Source organism: Pantherophis guttatus, chromosome 4, assembly GCF_059756535.1.
Source record: "Pantherophis guttatus breed Tessera chromosome 4, ASM5975653v1, whole genome shotgun sequence".
NCBI classification, from domain to species: Eukaryota; Metazoa; Chordata; class Lepidosauria; order Squamata; family Colubridae; genus Pantherophis; species Pantherophis guttatus.
In genome coordinates, this window is record NC_142066.1 from 7,702,712 (window position 1) to 7,722,595 (window position 19,884).

The 19,884-nt window shown below is 36.5% G+C and overlaps 1 protein-coding gene across 1 annotated transcript; it reads right to left on the reverse strand.

Annotated features, from left to right (window-relative positions):
• Positions 1–389: 389 nt before the first annotated feature.
• LOC132709884 (vomeronasal type-2 receptor 26-like) lies at positions 390–15,004 on the reverse strand. The gene is made up of 6 exons (XM_087893236.1): positions 14,805–15,004; positions 13,089–13,236; positions 3,412–4,272; positions 2,723–2,950; positions 1,499–1,625; positions 390–1,368 (listed from the first exon to the last, which is right to left on the reverse strand). Exons 1-6 carry the CDS (start codon positions 15,002–15,004, stop codon positions 470–472), a joined length of 2,463 nt encoding a protein of 820 aa, XP_087749362.1. The 3' UTR covers positions 390–469.
• Positions 15,005–19,884: the final 4,880 nt, after the last annotated feature.

The following is a 19,884-nucleotide window of genomic DNA, read 5'->3' on the forward strand; positions in this document are numbered from 1 at the left end:
CGATCACATTTCAAAGAACCCCAACAAATCCTACCTAATATTCTATAACACTGTATTAAATATATATTGATAAAATGGTAGTCAGCTTTTTATTATATTTGTACAGTGCTTTAGGAATTGAAACTGTAAAACCCAGAAAAATGTCTCTGCAAATATTGGACATCATTTGAGTCAATATCTGAAATATCCTAATAGTGACTAAGAAAACTAGATCAAAGTCAAGTTCAGCAAGAGTGTTGAAAGGGAGAATGGATTAAGTTAAAGAATCCTGGACAATTATAGAAATGCAGCAACCTGAGCACTGACTTTGGAATGGGTTTAAGGATGAATTCATCTTAAATACCCTACATAAACACTTCCTTGACAGAAAAACAAAACAAAACTATGTTCCTACAGTCCTGTAGACTGTAAACAGTTTTTTATTCTTTTTTTCAGCAATTTTACCTAGAAAAAAAGATCACATGATGTACTAATTTCTCTTTGTGAGATTCTCCCTGTAGTTGAGGTCAGGCCGGAAAACAATGATGTAGCATTTTGGGAGGAATATGCATCCCAGTAATGCAGCACTGGAGGACAAGATGGAGAAGACCTCCACAGCTACCATGGCTTTTCCTTTTGTGCTCAGATAGGCTGGAAAGAAGGAGATCCAAACACTGCAAAAGGCCAACATGCTGAAGGTGATGAACTTGGCTTCGTTAAAGCTGTCAGGTAATTTACGGGCAAGAAAAGCCACAATAAAGCTGGCAATGGCCAAGATACCCATGTAGCCCAAGACACAGTAGAAGAAGAAAGCTGACCCCTCATTGCATTGTAAAATCGTTTCTTGGTGCTCTGAGTGCATGTCCAAATCAGGGAATGGAGGAGATGTTGACAACCAAAGAATACAAATACATACCTGGAAGAGAGAGCAAGAAAGGACAATACAAAAAGATAATCTTTTCCCCACCCATCTCCTCATCTGAGATCCTGGTTTCGTGGCCATGAAAGCCACAACCACAATGATGGTTTTGGCCAGTACACTAGAAATGGCCACTGAGAAAGTGATGCCAAACATTGATTGTCGAAGAAGGCAGATTACTTTGTCAGGCCGGCTAAGGAAGAAGAAAGAGGAGAGAAAACAGAGCAGAAGAGAGACAAGCAGGATGTAGGTGAGGGATCGGTTGTTGGCTTTGACAATGGGAGTATCCCTGTACTTAACAAATGTTCCAAGTACCCAAGATGTCAGGAAGAATAAACCAAGAGCTGCTGAGGCTAAACCAATTCCTAACGGCTCTTCAAATGTTAGAAACACCACCAGTTTCAGGATACAGCCTTTCTTTTCTTTATTGGGATAATGATCTTCTGAACATGGAAAACAGTCATCCATATCTGGAAGGAAAATCAAGAAATTGTCATATAGGCTTTCTAAATTATTGAAAATCACATTATCTTTATGCACCCATGTAGTTTATTGAAGTTTGCTTAAGTCTAATGAAATGTGGTAGAATTGCAATCCTACCATTTTGATCTGAAATCTTCCCTTCAGGGCATGGAACACAGTCAAAGCAGCAGAACTGATTTCCCTCAATCCCTTTCTTCCAGGATCCAGGGAAACAAGGGTCATTACATTGAGAAATTGGAAGAACCTGATGAGAAACATGAAAATGTTTTGAAAAGGAAAGTTTTTAAAAGAGTTTCTGAATTTTCTCCTTAATGGGATAACACGATTATGGACTTCCCAAAAGGATGCAGAATGTAATAACTTCATCAACAACTTAAAATAATGTAGGAATTATAATGATATAAAAAAGCTCCTGTCTGAAGAGGCGGGTAAATAAATAAGTACACATGGTGACAATCTCATGGAAACATGGCCACTCTTGTGATTTCAAGTGGAAATTCCCACCAAATATGCAATCCTGGCTTTTACATTGTAAAATTCGATACCCTACAATGACCGTTTCTGCATTTGCAGAGTGGCAGAGGTAGAAGACCAGGCTCATATCCTATTTGACTGTTGCTTGTATAAGGGGGTGAGAGACAGGTACCTGGGTCCATATACCAAAGGAATGACCCATTGGGATCCCCATATCAAAACAACTTACTTTATGTGTGTCCAGAGCCTGAAAATAACATTTAACACAGCAAAATACTTAAACAAAATGGTTCGGTTGAGATCTGCAAACATGGGACTGATTGGGGTAGATTATAAGGGTGGCTGTCGAGCCCCGAATGGTAATATAATTTTACGTCATTTTATTCTATTTTATATATTTATGTATTAAATTATATTGTATCTTAGTCTATAACGATTGTATTTTACTCTACTCTTATTTTAAATTGTTTGTATAAGATTTTATTGGCGATATGTGTTTGCACCTTGTTCTTTGACATGACCTAGAGGGTAATCAAAGCTATCATTTTAAACTGTATTTTATTCCAATTTCATTTTAAATTGTATTTTATCCAATTCCATTTTAAATTGTTTTTATCAGATTTTAGTAATAATTTTTATGGAACTCTGCACTTTCATTTGGCCTAAAGGCTAATCAATAAAGTAAACTCTGAATTCTATACATTGTAATGTCATATTTGTCAATTTGAGGAATCCTTGATCATCCACAACATTTGAAAGAACATCCCATTGTTTATTAAAAAAATACAGAAATTGCATTTCTAAAGAAACTGTGTTCAATATGGGATCAAAATGGATTAAGGCATGCTGGATTCACTAATTCGATACCTGGTTAAAACCTGGGTGCCATTCAACTAGATCTTCATCAATGAATAATTCCTTTCCTTTTGGAGCCTGTAGATCCATCTCTCCAACTCTAACTCTCTGAAAGGATCTGTTTGGAAAGGTGATCAAGTTGATGATGTCGAATCCGCCAGTTGCTTCCCCTTTCTCATTCAGGGACACTCCCTCCCCAGCTGAATTGTTGAAAGAAATGCCATGAAGAAATGAATGGAGCTATATGAAAAAGAATAAAAAAGAGAAAGAGTTGAAAGCATGATTGTAGAGAGGAGACCATCAGATTCAAGTTTCACTCACTCGTTTTTTCAATTCCTATAATATGTACAATTATAACACAAATCAGATTTTCTTTATGTATTCTGTGCAGAATGGAATAACAGAATTAGAAGGACTTTGGACGTTTTCTAGTGCAACTCCCTGCTTAAAGAGGAGATCGTTTCAGACAAATGGTTGTCCAATCTCATCATAAAAATTCCCAGTGATGGAACACTCATAAGTTCTGAGTGCAAGCTGTCCAACAAATTAATTTTTCTCACAATTTTGAGGTTCTTTCTCACGCTTAACTTGATTCCACACAGAGAAAATATTTTTTTAAAAAAAATTCCACAATGCATTCAAAACACAATTCTACATCAAACTGCTCATTGCAATAAAACTGTCCAATGCAGAGACAATACCTGCCAAGCCTGGATATCTGGATTTTCAGGTTTTTTACTCATTATATATTTTTTTGTATTATAACTCAGCATCAGTAATGCTTCCAAAGCATGAGCCACAGCATAAACACCATTGTAGATACCATAGCTTTGGCCAGTCATTTCCATTTCAAAGACAGGCGCAGGAAGATCCTCCAGTTTCTGCCCAGTGCATTTCTTACTGTGCATATCTTGTAACTCTGATTTTGGAAATGAACAATCAAATGATTGTTCCCAAAATTCATGCAGAAACCCATTTCTGTAGACTGAAAGAGGATTTACGGTCTGAAGAAATTCCTTGAAACCCACAACAGATAATGAATGAGCATTGAAGGAAATAGCCCCATGGAACATCTGGAGATCCCACGTGATTTGAAATCCCGATAATATGAAATCAATCTGCGCAGTCATAATCCACACTTTTCTCAATAATTCAATTTCCTTGCTTTCAAGATCTATCATAAATCTGACATATCTTAGGCACGTAATTGCCCAGGATTCTCCATAGACAAGAAATGCATTGGATTTGCTATTCATCATATTGATGGCAATAATTTTGCCTGCTTGAAAACTTTCTTCGGAAACTTCCAAATGGGTAAGTTGTGAAATCCTTTGAATAAATGATAAACATATTCCATTCTGTGAAACCAAGGGCTGCATTTTCTGTAAGAAATTTTCTCCATTATTGCTATCAACAGCAAAAATCCCAATCCATGTCCACCTGAAATGATGAAGCAGCTGGATGATTCCAATGTATTGATGGTCCTCTTTGGGGACCATGAAATAAAGTGAAGAGAATTTACTAGTCTGAAATTTCTCCTGGGCTAATGAGCCATATGTCAGCTGCAAGAAAATGGAATAGGATTCTGTTCAATTATTAAATTGAATCTATTTTTTCCCACTCTAGTTTTCTCATATATCCATATATAACATTTTCTTATATAACATTTTTTCCAAAATTCTTCTAAATATTAACTTAGAAAGGAATTTCTTGGAATTACTTCAAGCACATATAGGAGATCAATTGTTTTAATAGAAGCAATTCAAATATTCTGTCAGCTATGGCCCTCATACTCACTTCTTGTAACTGGCATTGTAGTTTCAGAAAAGAATGCTAAGTAGGAGACCTTTTGCCATGTAGAACATCTTAATACAAACCTGAGATTAATCTTTGATGCCCATTAATTGTTCCATAACAACAATATTAAGAATGTTCTTCCCAACCCCTTCAGAACTTACTTGTGGAATCTTGAACAAGTCTATAATTTCAGCTATGTAAGATGATGTGTCAAAATCCAATCCTCCAATGATTGCCATGAGATTCTTCTGGCTATCACATTTGTAGTTAGGGACAAATTCCTGGGATTTGAAAAGCATGTCCAGAGTGGTGCGATAGGTCATCTTTGCATTGAGGTAACTGTCATAGATGTGGAACCCAAGAGTGATGTTAGGTAAGATCTGGGAGTCTTCATTGATCTCCTTCACAGCAAAGGCCAAGGCAAGGACATGTTGATGAAATTTGGTGATTACACTGCAAATATTTTAAATACCCCAGTTGAAAATGTAAACTGACAATTCTCATAAGGTAGCACCATTTCTGGATAAAGAACAAACATTTCTTTCTGTGATGGTAATAGAAAGAAAATAGCCTTTCTAAAATTCTTAATTTCTACAGAGTGGTCATTGGTGCTGTCAGAGTTTGGTTGCTTTGTTTCTTTACCAAAAGTCGGTAACATAATCCCCAACCCAAACTAGATAATATCATCACTGTCTGGCACTGATGATGTTATCTAGTTTGGATAATGAAATGACTGCAAGAAAACAATTAATGTCAGAGAGCAGCAATAATCCCTCATTTCAACCCTGAACTAAAATATTCTCCTTTATTGATAATTTTATTTTTCTTTTCATACAGTATTGCAACAGATACATACGGCAACAAATAAAAGTACTGACTTTTTTCGAAGTGCTTTATTTATTTTCTAAGAGATTTTCAGAAAATGGTATATGAACAGATTATTATTATTATTATTATTATTATTATTATTATTATTATTATTATTATTAAACTCGGTCTACAGAACATTCAAAAATGCATCACAAATACCATTGACTGGTGCTAGTGGTTGATACGGGTTGCTGCCAGCATCCTAGGTATCAACCAAGTACCTTCTTAAGATGTACGATGTTCCAAGTAGCACAGTTTTTTGCAGTTCCGCTGGTGTTATTGCAGGAAGCTGTAATTTGTTCATGTATCTTATAAAATTCTTGGATGTGGTACCAAGTGCCCTGATGACAATGGGTATGACGGTTATGTGTTTCATCCATAGTCGTGTACTTTCGATGGCCAGGTCACAGTATTTCATGACTTTTCCCAGTTCTTTTTCTTTGACTCTGGCGTCTCCTGGTACCATGATGTCAATAAATTGTACGTTTCAGTTTTCGACAACTGTGATATCTGGCGTGTTGTGTTCCAAGTGACGATCCATCTGTATTTGAAAGTCCCACAAGATCTTCACCTTATCATTTTCTATAATGTTTTCCACTTTATGTTCCCATGACTTTTTGAATATAGGTAAGTCTTATTTTTTACATAATGACCAGTGGATTAATTTAGCAACTCGGTCGTGTCTAGCTTTGTAATCAGTTTGTGCAATTTTGTTGCATTCATATATTAAATGTGAAACAGTTTCAACTTTGTTGTTGCCAAGTCGGCAGTTTGGATTGTCAGTGGATTTCTGTATCTTTGCTTTCATGACATTAGTTTGTAGTGCTTCTTCTTGAGCAGCGAGTATTAAACCTTCCATGTCTTTCTTGATGGTTTCCATCTTAAGCCATGCCCATGTAAAATTGTCATCACATTTTCCTTCAATGTTTTTCAAGTGCTGACTATGCAAAGCTTTGGTTTTCCATCTATTTAATCTGTCATCCAGCTGCTTTTCCTTATATTTTGCCTTTGTTTCTGTTGTTTTTATAATGTTCTCCATTTTCACAGTCTGCAGCAATTTTTCTGTACTTTGGTTCACATAATCATTCAAACTTTGTTTTTCTTCTTCTACAGTTTGATGGATTTGCAACAGTCCTCTGCCCACTATTTTACTTGGCAGGTACAACCTGGCGATGTCACTTTGTGGATGTAAAGCGTGGTACATATTCAAAAGTTTGCACATTTTCCAGTCCAGGTTTTCCAGTTCAGCCACAGTCCAGTTGATGATTCCAGCTGAGTATCATATAACTGGGACTGCCCATGTATTAATGGTTTAATTATGTTTCCAGCATTCAGCTTTGATTTTAATATTTTGCAGACCCTCCTGATGTATTCCTTTTGCATTGACTCTTTGACTTTTCCATTCATGATGATGATGATGATGATGATATATTAAACCAGTCAGCAGTACTGACAGAGACAATACCAACTAGATATATATATGTGAGAAAAAGGAGGGGGGGAAATCAAAATACTCCAGGTATTATTTACTTACTGTATGTATGTTTTGTGAGGAGAGAGAATGTCAAACCTTTCTAAAATTATCTTTCCCTTAGAAAATGTTCAAATAGAACTTCTTGATCTGAAATTGTGAAAGACTTTAATAGAACGAAAAAAGGGTAATTTCCTCTTTCATAACCAGATAGAATTGAAACAAAGAAAAGGCATAATGATATTAAAAACCCTACATTTATGCACAAAGAACTTTTAGTCATATAAAGGATTTTTGAAAATCTGGGTAAGATTAGCTAGAGAAAAAAAATTCTTACTTTGGCATGTCATAAGGTTTCCTAGAAGGATTTTCACTAAATGTAATTTCATAAAGGTGGTAACCGAAGTGAGATGCCATCCCACCAATGATGATGTCTCCAGGCTGGTACCACTCATGTGGAACAAGGAGAGCATCACTTGCAGGGCATTCCAGAGTAGCTACTTTGTGTACCAAAAGCATCACAAGAAACATCTTCATGCTTTTGTTATTGTGAAAATGTTTTCCCCTACATCCTACCGATTGGGAAGTACATATAATCCAATCCTTCATCTAAAAATTGAGCCAAGATTTATATCTGAGAATGCACCTAATGAGAAAAATTTATCATTTTCTACTTGAAGATCTATGTGAGTCCAAATTTGTATCTTGTATACTGCCAGGATTTGAACAGATACTCTGGCAGAAGGAAACAGAGGGTAGAAATCTGAAGCAGTGAATCTGACAGAGCCATTATTACCGTTGTGCCAAACTTCCTGTGGTCAAGTGTTTCTTTATATGCATGCTGAGAGCTTGACTGTTACTGAATATCAATTCTCTTCTGTGCAGCCTTTGGTATTTTGGTCTAGCTAGGAAAAAACATGGTGATTCCAGTAGGAGATAATTATTTTGTTTTGGCTAATGGTTCAACTCTTTTTTTTAAGTGACCAAATACCAATGAAAATAACATAAGAGAGATTTTCAATAAAATATATGCTTGGTTCTTGAAATGGTTGAACGTTTTTATTGAAGCATTTATTTTCTACCAATTTTTCTACAATATAGAATATGAGCAGATCCAGTAGGTATAAGTCATTTATTGTATTCATTTTTTTTCAAGGAGAAACAATGCAGAATTTTTTTAAAAAGTACCTTAAGAGCCCTAAAAATCTTCAAAAGATTCCTGGTACCGAAGTTTCATACATTCTATTGCAAACACTTTAATGTAACTTAAAGCAGAGGTCCCCAACCCCCTGGCCATGCCAGAAACCAAGCCATGTAAACAAGAGATGCCTATCCGAGGGATGCAGGCAGCACGTGAAACCAAATTCTTCCAGTCTACAGGAAAACCGTTTCCCCCCAAGTAGTTTCATGTTTGTGAGATCTCCTTCAATCAGATAGCGATGCACAGTTGTACTAGGATTTAGGCTGAATTTCATATTTGATTTTCTTGAAAAATGCCAGGTTCTTTATTATGGTCAATAGTCAGTATACATTTTGAACAAAGGGTGAGACAGAAGTAAGAATACAAAGAACATAAAATAATAGAGTTGGAAAGGAACTTGGAGATCTTCTCATCCACACACCCCTCCCCACTGAGCAGGAGATCCTATACCATTTCAAATAATTGGTTGTCCAGTCCCCTTTTCAAAGCTTCCAGTGATGAAGCACCCTCAACTTCTGAAGGGAAGCTATTCCATTAGTTGATTGCACTTACAGTTAGGAATTTCTCCTTAGTTCTAGCTTGCTTCCCTCCTTGCTAATTTCCATTCATTGTTTCTCGTCTTGCCTTTTGGTGTTTTGAAAAATAGTTTGACCGCCTTGTCTTTGTAGGAGTACCTTAAATTTTGGGAAAGTGATATCATCATCTCTCTTCTTCTCTCTAGACTAGTCATACCCTCTAAGTGTTGTTCATATGTTTTATCCTCCAGCTCTTAATCATTCTTGATGCTCCTCTCTGCACGCTTTCTAGAGTCTCAACCCTTTTTTTTATATTGGGGTGAGCAGAACTGGATACAATTTTCTGAGTTTGGTTTTACTAAGGATTTGTAAAGTGATACTAGAACTTCACGTGATCTTGATTCTATCCCTCTATTAATGCTTTCTAGGATTGTATGGTGTTGTTGTTTTTTGCCTGGAAAAATTTCATTTCAATGAATTTCCCAATTTATTAATCTTGATAATAGTTTGCAGTGGAAATAGATTGATGGGTAGAGAGTGAATGGTTATGACCCAGTATAAAAGCCTTTTTTTTAAAAAAAAACCAAAAACAGTTAAATATTCAGCATTCACAAATTCAATGTCGATCACATTTCAAAGAACCCCAACAAATCCTACCTAATATCCTATAACACTGTATTAAATATATATTGATAAAATGGTAGTCAGCTTCTTACTATATTTGTACAGTGCTTTAGGAATTGAAACTGTAAAACCCAGAAAAATGTCTCTGCAAATATTGGACATCATTTGAGTCAATATCTGAAATATCCTAATAGCAACAAAGAAAACTATATCAAAGTCAAGTTCAAAGGAAGCATTGAAAGAGAGAATAGATTAGATTAAAGAATCCTGGACAATGATGGAAACTTAGCAACAGGAACACTTACTTTGGAATGGGCTTAGATATTAATAAATCTTAAATAACCTACATAAATCCTTCCTTGACAGAAAAACAAAACAAAACTATGTTCCTACAGTCCTGTAGACTGTAAACAGTTTTTTATCCTTTTTTTCAGCAATTTTACCTAGAAAGAAAGATCACATGATGTACTAATTTCTCTTTGTGAGATTTTCCCTGTGGTTGAGGTCAGGATGCAAAACAATGATGTAGCATTTGGGCAGAAATATGCATCCCAGTAATGCAGCACTGGAGGCCAAGATGGAGAAGACCTCCACAGCTACCATGGCTTTTCCTTTTGTGCTCAGATAGGCTGGAAAGAAGGAGATCCACACACTGCAAAAGGCCAACATGCTGAAGGTTATGAACTTGGCTTCGTTAAAGCTGTCAGGTAATTTACGGGCAAGAAAAGCTACAATAAAGCTGGCAATAGCCAAGATACCCATGTAGCCCAAGACACAGTAGAAGAATGAAGTTGACCCCTCATTGCATTGTAAAATCATTTCTTGGAGCGTTGAGTGCATGTCCAACTCAGGGAATGGAGGAAATGTCGACAACCAAAGAATACAAATCCATACTTGTACTAGAGAGCATGAAAGGACAATAGAAAAAGCCAATCTTTTCCCCACCCATTTCCTCATTTGAGATCCTGGTTTTGTGGCCATGAAAGCCACAACCACAGTGATGGTTTTGGCCAGTACACTAGAAATGGCCACTGAGAAAGTGACGCCAAACATTGATTGTCGGAGAAGGCAGGTCACTTTGCCAGGTTGGCTGAGGAAGAAGAAAGAGGAGAGAAAACAGAGCAGAAGAGAGACAAGAAGGGTGTAGGTGAGGGACCGGTTGTTGGCTTTGACAATGGGAGTATCCCTGTGCTTAATAAATGTTCCAAGGACCGAAGATGTCAAGAAGAAGAAACCAAGAGCTGCTGAGGCTAAACCAATTCCTAACGGTTCTTCAAAGGTTAGAAACACCACCGGTTTCAGGATACATCCTTTCTTTTCTTTATTTGGATAATGATCTTCTGGACATTTAAAACAGTCATCCATATCTGGGAGGAAAGTCAAGAAATTTTTCATCTAAGCGTTTCAATTATTAATTTTATGCACCCTAAAGTTTAATATTAAAGTTTGGTTAAGTCTAATGAAATGTGGTAGAATTGCAATCCTACCATTTTGATCTGAAATCTTCCCTTCTGGGCATGGAACACAGTCATAGCAGCAGAACTGATCCCCCTCAATCCCCTTTATCCAGAATCCAGGTAAACAAGGATCATTGCATTGAGAAATTGGAAGAACCTGATGTTAAACAGGAAAATGTTTTGAAAAGGAGGATTTTTAAAACAATTTCTGAATTTTCTCCTTAATGCAATGACATGATTATCACCTTCTGAAATGGATAGGGAATTAAAATAATTCATCAACAAGTTAAAAGATGTAGAAATTACAATGTTTTACAAAAGATCCTGTTTGACAGGCAGGGTGAGTAAATGATTGCACAGGGTGGGAATCTTAAGGAAATATGGCCACTCTTGTGATTTCAAATGGAAATGCCCACCAAATATGCAACCATGGCTTTCACATTGTAATATCATATTTGTCAATTTGAGGAATGCTTGATCATCAACAACATTTGAAAGAATGTGGTATTGTTTATTTAAAAAAAAAGAAATTAGATTTCTAAAGAGACTATGTTCAATATGAGATCATAATGGATTAAGGCATGGTGGATTAACTAATTTGATACCTCATTAAAAGCTGGGTGCCAGACAATTAGATCTTCATCAATGAATAATTCCTTTCCTTTTGGAGCCTGTAGATCCATCTCTCCAACTCTAACTCTCTGAAATGATCTGTTTGGAAAAGTGATCAAATTGGTGATGTCGAATCCACCAGTTGCTTCCCCTTTCTCATTCAGGGACACTCTCTCCCCAGCTGAATTGTTAAAAGAAATGCCTTGAAGAAATGAATGGAGCTACTTGAAAGACAATAGAAGAGAGAGAGGGGGAATTGATAGCAACATAATAGATAAGAGGAAATCATATTCAAGTTACATTCACTCATTCTTTCCATTCCAATAAGTATTATTAAGTATGTACGCTCAGAAATTTGATAATCAATATTGCATGATAACGTACATGTCCACACTAAATTAATTATAGTGATGTTAATATATGAAAAGGAAAGAATGAACTGAAGAAAAATTTTAAAAGGATTTTGGAATTATGTAACTTCCTTAAATTATGATTTAGATTCACTTGTTTGTCAGTTTGACTAATGTCCTTTAGCCAAATTTTAGAATCTGAGACTCAAGCATTCCTTCGTAGAAAGATGCAAGATAGAGATTATTGTAAACATGTTTCATGTTTCATACTATATATGCCACATCTAAGAAAGGCCACTTTTATTTCGTTCCTCTAAAACTCTGATAGAGACAGAAAGCTCAGCTTGTTACCCATGAAAAAGTTCATGAGCCACATAGAAAATTCTTGGATAATTGATTATTTTTGGAGGAGACAATGAAAAGTAATCTAAATTATCATTTAACTCTCTCTTATTATGCAATGTTTAGTGATATACTAAAAAACTTCTACTGACATGTAAACCATAATTTATACAGTATTTTATCACAGAAACTATTTTTTTCTATATCTATTTCAGACACAACAATATATCAGAGTCAAAAGGGACCTAGAGGTCTTCTAATTCAACACCTTAGTCAAGGAGGAGACCCTATGATATTTCAGATAAGTGGCTGTCCTTCTCTTCATAAAAATCTCCAATGTTGGAGCATCCAAAACTTCTGAAGGCAAACTGTTCCACTAGTTAATTGTTCATTGTTCTCACCATTGGGAAATTCCTCCTTATTTCTAGGTTGCTTTCTCGTGCTTGATTTCACATTCAGAAAATATTAAGACAATGGGATCAAAATATAATTCTACGTCAAACTGCTTACTGAAATAAAAGAAGTGTCCAAGGCAAAGGAAATACCTGCCAAGCTTGGAGATGTGAAAGGTCAGGGTTTTTACAGATCACAGGTTTTTTTCTATTGAAATGCAATGTGTATAGAGCTTGCAAAGCATGAGCCACAGCATAAACAGCATTGTAGATGCTGTAGCTTTGGCCAGTCATCTCCATTTCAAAGGCAGGTCCAGGAAGATCCTCAAGCTTCATCTCCCCAGTGCATTGCCTACTATGCCTTTCTTGTAATTCCGGTTTTGGAAATGAACAATCAAATGATTGTTCCCAAACTTCCTGTAGAAACCCATCTCTGTAGACTGAAAGAGGATTTACAGTCTGAAGAAATTCCTTGAAACCTGTAACTGCTCTTGAATGAACAGTGAAGGAAAGAGCCCCATGGAACATGTGGAGATCCCAACTGATTTGGAATCCTGATAATATGAAATCAATCTGTGCAGTCATGATCCATACCCTTCTAAATAATGCAATTTCCTTGTTTTCAGGATCTATTATAAATGTGACAACTCTCAGCCACATAATTGTCAATGATTCTCCATAGACAAGAAATGCATTGGCTCGGCTATTTACCCAACTCATGGAAATAATTAAGATTCTTTGAATTACTTCTCGGTAGTCTTCCAAGTGGATTAGCTGTGCAAGTCTTTCTATGAATGATGAGCAGATTCTATTCTCTGAAAGTAATGGCTGCATTTTCTGTAAGAAATTTTCTCCATCATTGTTGTCAACAGCAAATATCCCAATCCATGTCCACCTGAAATGATGAAGCAGTTGGATAATCCCAATGTACTGATGGTCCTCTTTGGGGACCATGAAATAAAGTGTAGAGAGTTTACTGGTCTCAAACACCTCTTGGGGTAATGAGCCATATGTCAGCTGCAAGAAAGTGAAGTAATATTGTCTTGAGTTGTTAGATCAAATGCAATTGCCCAGATATATTTTCATACAAAATAGATGCAAGGAAGGAAATGTTTTCCTAAAATTCTTCTAGGTATTAATATGGAAATGAATTTATTGGAATTATTTCAAACACATATGATTGATCAATTATCTTGATAGAAGCAAAGAATACTATGTTCAAATCTTTCCTCAGGTATGGAATCTCTCTAGATACTCACTTCTTGTAGTTTCAAAATTATGCTAACTAATAGTCCCTAAGCTGGGCAGAACATCTTAATACAAAGCTAATACTAATGTTTATTGCTCCTTGATTAATCCATAACAACATCAAGAACAGAATATAGAATTGTTCTCTTTAGCCCTTTCACAACTTACTTGTGGAATTTTGAAGGATCCTGTAATTTCAGCAATATGAGATGATGTGACAAAATCCAGTCCCCCAATGATAGCCCTGAGGTTCTTCTGTCTATCACATTTATAGTTTGGGATGAATTCCTGGGATTTGAAAAGGAGGTCCAGAGTGGTACGATAGGTCATCCTTGCATGGAGGTAACTGTCATAGATGTGGAACCCAAGAGTGATGTTAGGTAAGATCTGGGAGTCCTCATTGATCTCCTTCACAGCAAAGGCCAAGGCAAGGATGTGTTGATGAAATTTGGTGATTACACTGCAAAGAATTTCAATAGTTGAAAGTGTAAATTGACGATGCTCATAAGGTGACAACATTTCTGTATAAATATCAAAGTTTTCTTTCTGTGATGGTAATAGAAAGAAAATAGCCTTTCCAAAATTCTTAATTTCTACAGAGGGGTTTTTGGTGTTCTCTGAGCTTGGTTGCTTTCCTCCAGATGTTTCACTACTCAAAATAGGTAACATCATCACAACCCAACACTGATGATGTTATCTGGAAGAAAACAATTAATGTCAGAGGACCCCTCATTTTCATCCGGAACTAAAAAATTTTCCCTTTATTGGTAATTTCTACACAACTCAAATTTATTTTACAAAGCATTTCCCTGACTTCCAAGAAATATGCACTGCAACAAGTAGTGACATTTTTCAGAGTATTATATTTTCTATGACATTTTCAAAAAATGGTTTATGAATAGATTCAGGAGGTAACACTTATTTACCGTATGTCTGTTTTGTGAGGAGAGATAATGCCAAATCTTTCTAAAAATTATCTTTATCCCAGTAAATCTTCAAATAGAGGCTTCTTGGTCTGAAGTTTGGTACATTTCATGTCAAAGACTTTAAAAATAATGTAAAGTAGATTATTTCTTCTTTCATAACCAGATACAATTGAAAGAAAAATAAGTCATAGATACATTAAAACCTCTACATTTATGCGCAAACAACTTTTATTCATATGAAGCATTTTTGAAAATCTGAGTAAGGTAAGATAGAGAAAAAAATTCTTACGTTGGTATTTCATAAGGTTTCTTAGAAGGATTTTCACTAAATTTAATTTCAATAAGGTGGTAATTGAAGTGAGATGCCATCCCACCAATGATGAAGTCTCCAGGCTGGTACCACTCATGTGGAACAAGGAAAGAATCGCTTGCAGGGCCTTCCAGAGTAACTACTTTGTGTACCAAAAACATCACAAGAAACATCTTCATACTTTTGTTATCGTGAAAATGTTTTCCCTCCCATCTTGCCGATCAGAAAGTACATATAATCCAAGACTTCATCTAGAGATTTAGATCTGAGAATGCAGCTAGTGAGAAAATCTATTATTTTCTATTTGAAGATTGATGTGAGTGCAAATTTGTATCTTGGATGCCACCAGGATTTGAACAGATATTCTGGCAGAAAAGAACAGAGGATAGAAATTTGAAGCAACAAATCTGACAGAGATCTTATTACCCCTTGTACCAAATTCCCTGTGGTTTGTCGTTGAATTTCAATAGCCTTCTGTGCAGCCTTTAATGTTTTGGCCTATTCCTCTGGGATAAAATTATTTTGTTTTGATGAGATAATAAGTAGCTGATAATTCAGCTTTTCTAATATATATATATATGAGCAATGACAATGAAAGTAGCCTATGGAAGATTTTCAATCGAATATAAATTTAATGGTTAAAAATAATGCTTTTTTCAAAGTACCACATTTATTTTCTACCACTTTTTCACAAAATAAAATATGAACAGATCCAGTAGATATCAGTCATTTATTGTATGTATTTTTTTCCACAAAGTAACAATGCAGAACTTTTTTTAAAATTACCTTAAACTCACTAACAATCTTCAAAAGATTCCTGTACTGAAGTTTCATACATTCTATTCCAAACACTTTAACATAACTTAAAGCAGAGGTCCCCAACCCCTGGCCATTCCAGAAACCAAGCCTATGTAAACAAGAGATGCCCTATCCATGGGATGCAGGCAGCACATGAAACTACATTCCTCCAGTCTGCAGGAAAATCTCTCCCCACCCCCAGGTAGTTTGACCTTTCTGATATCTTCTTCTATCAAAGAAGGATGCACATTTGTTCTAGGATTTGCCTCCCACCCCGAGATCAAACCCAACCCTGATGTGGCCCTCAATGATATCAAGTGTGACACCCCTGCTCTATTACATTTAATTTTCTTGAAAAATGTCAGACTTCTAATTGGAAGCCAAATCAATTCACTCTTTATTATGGTCATTAGTCAGTATACATTTTGAATAAAGGGCGAGACAGAAGGAAGAATACAAAGAACATAAAATAACAGAGTTGGAAGGGACCTTGGAGGTCTTCTAGTCCAACCCCCTCCTTAGGCAGGAAACCATAGACCACTTCAGACAAATGGTCATCCAACATCTTCTTAAAAATGTCCAGTGTTGGAGCATTCACAACTTCTGGAGGCAAGTTGTTCCACTGATTAATTGTTCTCAGTGTCAAGACATTTCTCCTCAGTTCTAAGTTGCTTCTCTCCTTGATTAGCTTCCACACATTGATTCTTGTCCTACCCTCAGGTGCTTTGGAGAATAGCTTGACTCCCTCTCTTTGTGGCAACTCTTGAGATATTGGAACATTGCTATCATGTCTCCCCTAGTCCTTCTTTTCATTAAACTAGACATACCCAGTTTCTGCAACCGTTCTTCATATATTCTAATCTCCAGTTCCCTAATCATCTTTGTTGCTCTTCTCTGCATTCTTTCTAGAGTCTCAACATCTTTTTTTATACTGTGGTGAGCAGAACTGGATACAGTTTTCCAAGTGTGTCTTACTAAGGCATTGTAAAGAACTTCATGTAATTTTGATTCTATCCCTCTATTAATGCTTTCTAGGATTGTATTGTGTTGTTGTTTTTTGCCTGGGAAAAATGAATGAATTTCCCATATTATTAATCTTGATAACAATTGACAGTGGAAATAGATTTATGGGTCAATGGTTATGACCCAGTATGAAAGCCAATTTCTTTCAATAGAGTTAAATATCCAAGATTCACAAACTCAATGTATATTCCATTTCAAAGAACACTAACAAGTCCCACCTAATATCCTATAAAACTGTATTAAATATATATTCATAAAATGGTCAGCTTTTTATTATATTTGTACAGTGCTTTAGGAATTGAAACTGTAAAACCTAGAAAAATGTCTCTGCAAACATTGGACATCATTTGAGTCAATATCTGAAATATCCTAATAGCAACTATTCAACGGGACTGTTGAAAGGGAGAATGGATTAGGTTAAAGAATCTTGGAAAATGATGGAAATGCAGCAACATGAGCACTTACTTTCGAATGAGCTTAAATATGAATAAATCTTAAATACCCTACATAAATCCTCCCTTGACAGAAAAACAAAACAAAACAACTTTCCTACAGTCCTGTAGTCTGTAAACAGTTTTTTATTCTTTTTTTCAGCTATTTTACCTAAAAAGAAAGATCACATGATGTACTAATTTCTCTTTATGAGTTGCTCTCTGTGGTTGAGGTCAGGGCGCAAAACAATAACATAGCACTTTGGCAAGAATATGCATCCCAGCAATGCAGCGCTGGAGGACAAGATGGAGAAGACCTCCACAGCTACCATGGCTTTGCCTTTTGTGCTCAGATAGGCTGGAAAGAAGGAGATCCACACACTTCAAAAGGCCAACATGCTGAGGGTGATGAACTTGGCTTCATTAAAGCTGCCAGGTAATTTACGAGCAAGAAAAGCCACAATAAAGCTGGCGATGACCAAGATACCCATGTAGCCCAGGACACAGTAGAAGAAGAAAGCTGACCCCTCATTACACTGTAAAATCGTTTATTGGAGCTCTGAGTGCATGTCCAACTCATGGAATGGAGGTGATATTGACAACCAAAGAATACAAATACATATCTGGAAGAGAGAGCAAGAAAGGACAGTACAAAAAGATAATCTTTTCCCCACCCACCTCCTCATCTGAGATCCTGGTTTAGTGGCCATGAAAGCCACAACCACAGTGATGGTTTTGGCCAGTACACTAGAAATGGCCACTGAGAAAGTGATTCCAAACATTGATTGTCGAAGAAGGCAGATTACTTTGCCAGGCCAGCCAAGAAAGAAGAAAGAGGAGAGAAAACAGAGCAGAAGAGAGACCAGGAGGGTGTAGGAGAGGGACCAATTGTTGGCTTTGAAAATGGGAGTATCCCTGTGCTTAAAAAAAGTTCCAAGTACCCAAGATGTCAGGAAGAATAAACCAAGAGCTGCTGAGGCTAAACCAATTCCTAATGGTTCTTCAAATGTTAGAAACACCACAAGTTTCAGGATACAGCCTTTCTTTTCTTTATTTGGATAATGATCTTCTGAACATGGAAAACAGTCATCCATATCTGGAAGGAAAATCAAGGAAATGGTCATCTAGGCCTTCCAAAATATTGAAAATCACATTACTTTTATGCACCCATGTAGTTTATTAAAGTTTGCTTAAGTCTAATGAAATGTGGTAAAATTTATACCTTACCATTTTGATTTGAAATCTTCCCTTCAGGGCATGGAACACAGTCAAAGCAGCAGAACTGATTTCCCTCAATTCCCTTCTTCCTGGATCCAGTGAAACAAGGGCCATTACATTGAGAAATTGGAAGAACCTGATGATAAACATTGAAATGTTTTGAAAAGGAAAGTTTTTAAAAGAGTTTCTGAATTTTCTCCTTAATGGGGTAACATGATTATTGACTTCCCAAAAGGATACATAATGTAACAAGTTCATCAACAGCTTAAAATTAGCACAGGGGCCCCACAAGCCTGTGTGCTCTCTCTACTTCTCTTCTCTCTCTGTACCAATGCCTGCATCTTGAACGAGATGTTAAACTACTGAAGTTTGCAGATGATACAACAGTCATTGGTCTCATTTGAGACAATTATGAATCTGCATACAGATGGGAGGTTGAACAACTAGCCTTGTGGTGCGACTGGAACAATCTGGAACTGAACACACTCAAAACCGTAGAAATGGTGGTAGAGATTAGAAGAAACCCTCCCATACTCCCACCTCTCACAATACTAGACAACACAGTATTTTTACGTTCTACCATATCTCACGACCTAAAATAGACATCCAACATCAAAAATGTCATCAAAAAAAGCACAACAAAGAATGTTCTTTGAAAATATCCACAGACCCCTCACATCCTGGATATAAATTGTTTCAACTTCTACCCTCAAAAAGCCGCTATAGAGCACTGCACACCAGAACAACTAGACACCAGAACAATTTTTTCCCGAACGCCATCACTCTGATAAACAAATAATTCCCTCAACACTGTCAAACAATCTACTAAGTCTACAGTACTATCAATCTTCTCATCATTCCCACCACCCATCTCCTCCCACTTATGACTGTATGACTGTAACTTTGTTGCTTGTATCCTTACGATTTATATTGATATTGTTTCCTGATTGCTTATTTCTACCCTATGACTAAGTGGTGTACCTTATGATTCTTGATAAACATATCTTTTATTTTATGTACACTGAGAGCATATACACCAAGACCATTTTCTTGGTCACTATTTTCACTTCACAGAAGCTAGGGGGAGGAGCTGCTGTCTGTGGGGGGGGGGTCTGAGAGTGAGTACAGAGAAAAAGCAGAGTGAAACTTGCCTTCATTATATTTTTACTTCACAGAAGCTAGGGGGAGGAGTTGCTGTCTGCGAGGGGGGAGTCTGAGAGTGAGTATAGAGGAGAAAGGTAGTGGCCTGCGTGCCTAATGGCACACGAATCATATAACTATAAACCAAAAATAGCAAGAATATATTCAGGGTTAGTGCACTTGAGATTGTGATTTTATTCTATTTCAAAATGACCGGCTCAGTTCAATGTAATACTTGTTTTGCAGCTATCTTTTGCAGTACTCTTTTCAAATTTGGGTACTGTCCTCTTTGTAAACAAATTAGTAGTCTATGAGGACAGATTACCTATCTAGAATCATGAATCTGTGCTCTCCAAGCAGAAATTAGGTGCCCAATTCAGCCATTCTACTCTATTGAGCTGCCGTGCCATCAATCCCCTCTACCACAAAGATCCTGCAGGAGAAGGGCA

Bases quoted from the DNA above. Each gene is read 5' to 3' on its own strand.
- LOC132709884 (XM_087893236.1), bottom strand. From the start codon at position 15,004: ATGAAGATGTTTCTTGTGATGTTTTTGGTACACAAAGTAGTTACTCTG. The intron at 13,237-14,804 runs GTAAGAATTTTT...TCATCATTTCAG, and splicing joins AAACCTTATGAAATACCAAC to GTGGACATGGATTGGGATAT. The intron at 2,951-3,411 runs GTATTGTCTCTG...TTTTTCATATAG, and splicing joins CAGATATCCAGGCTTGGCAG to CTCCATTCATTTCTTCATGG.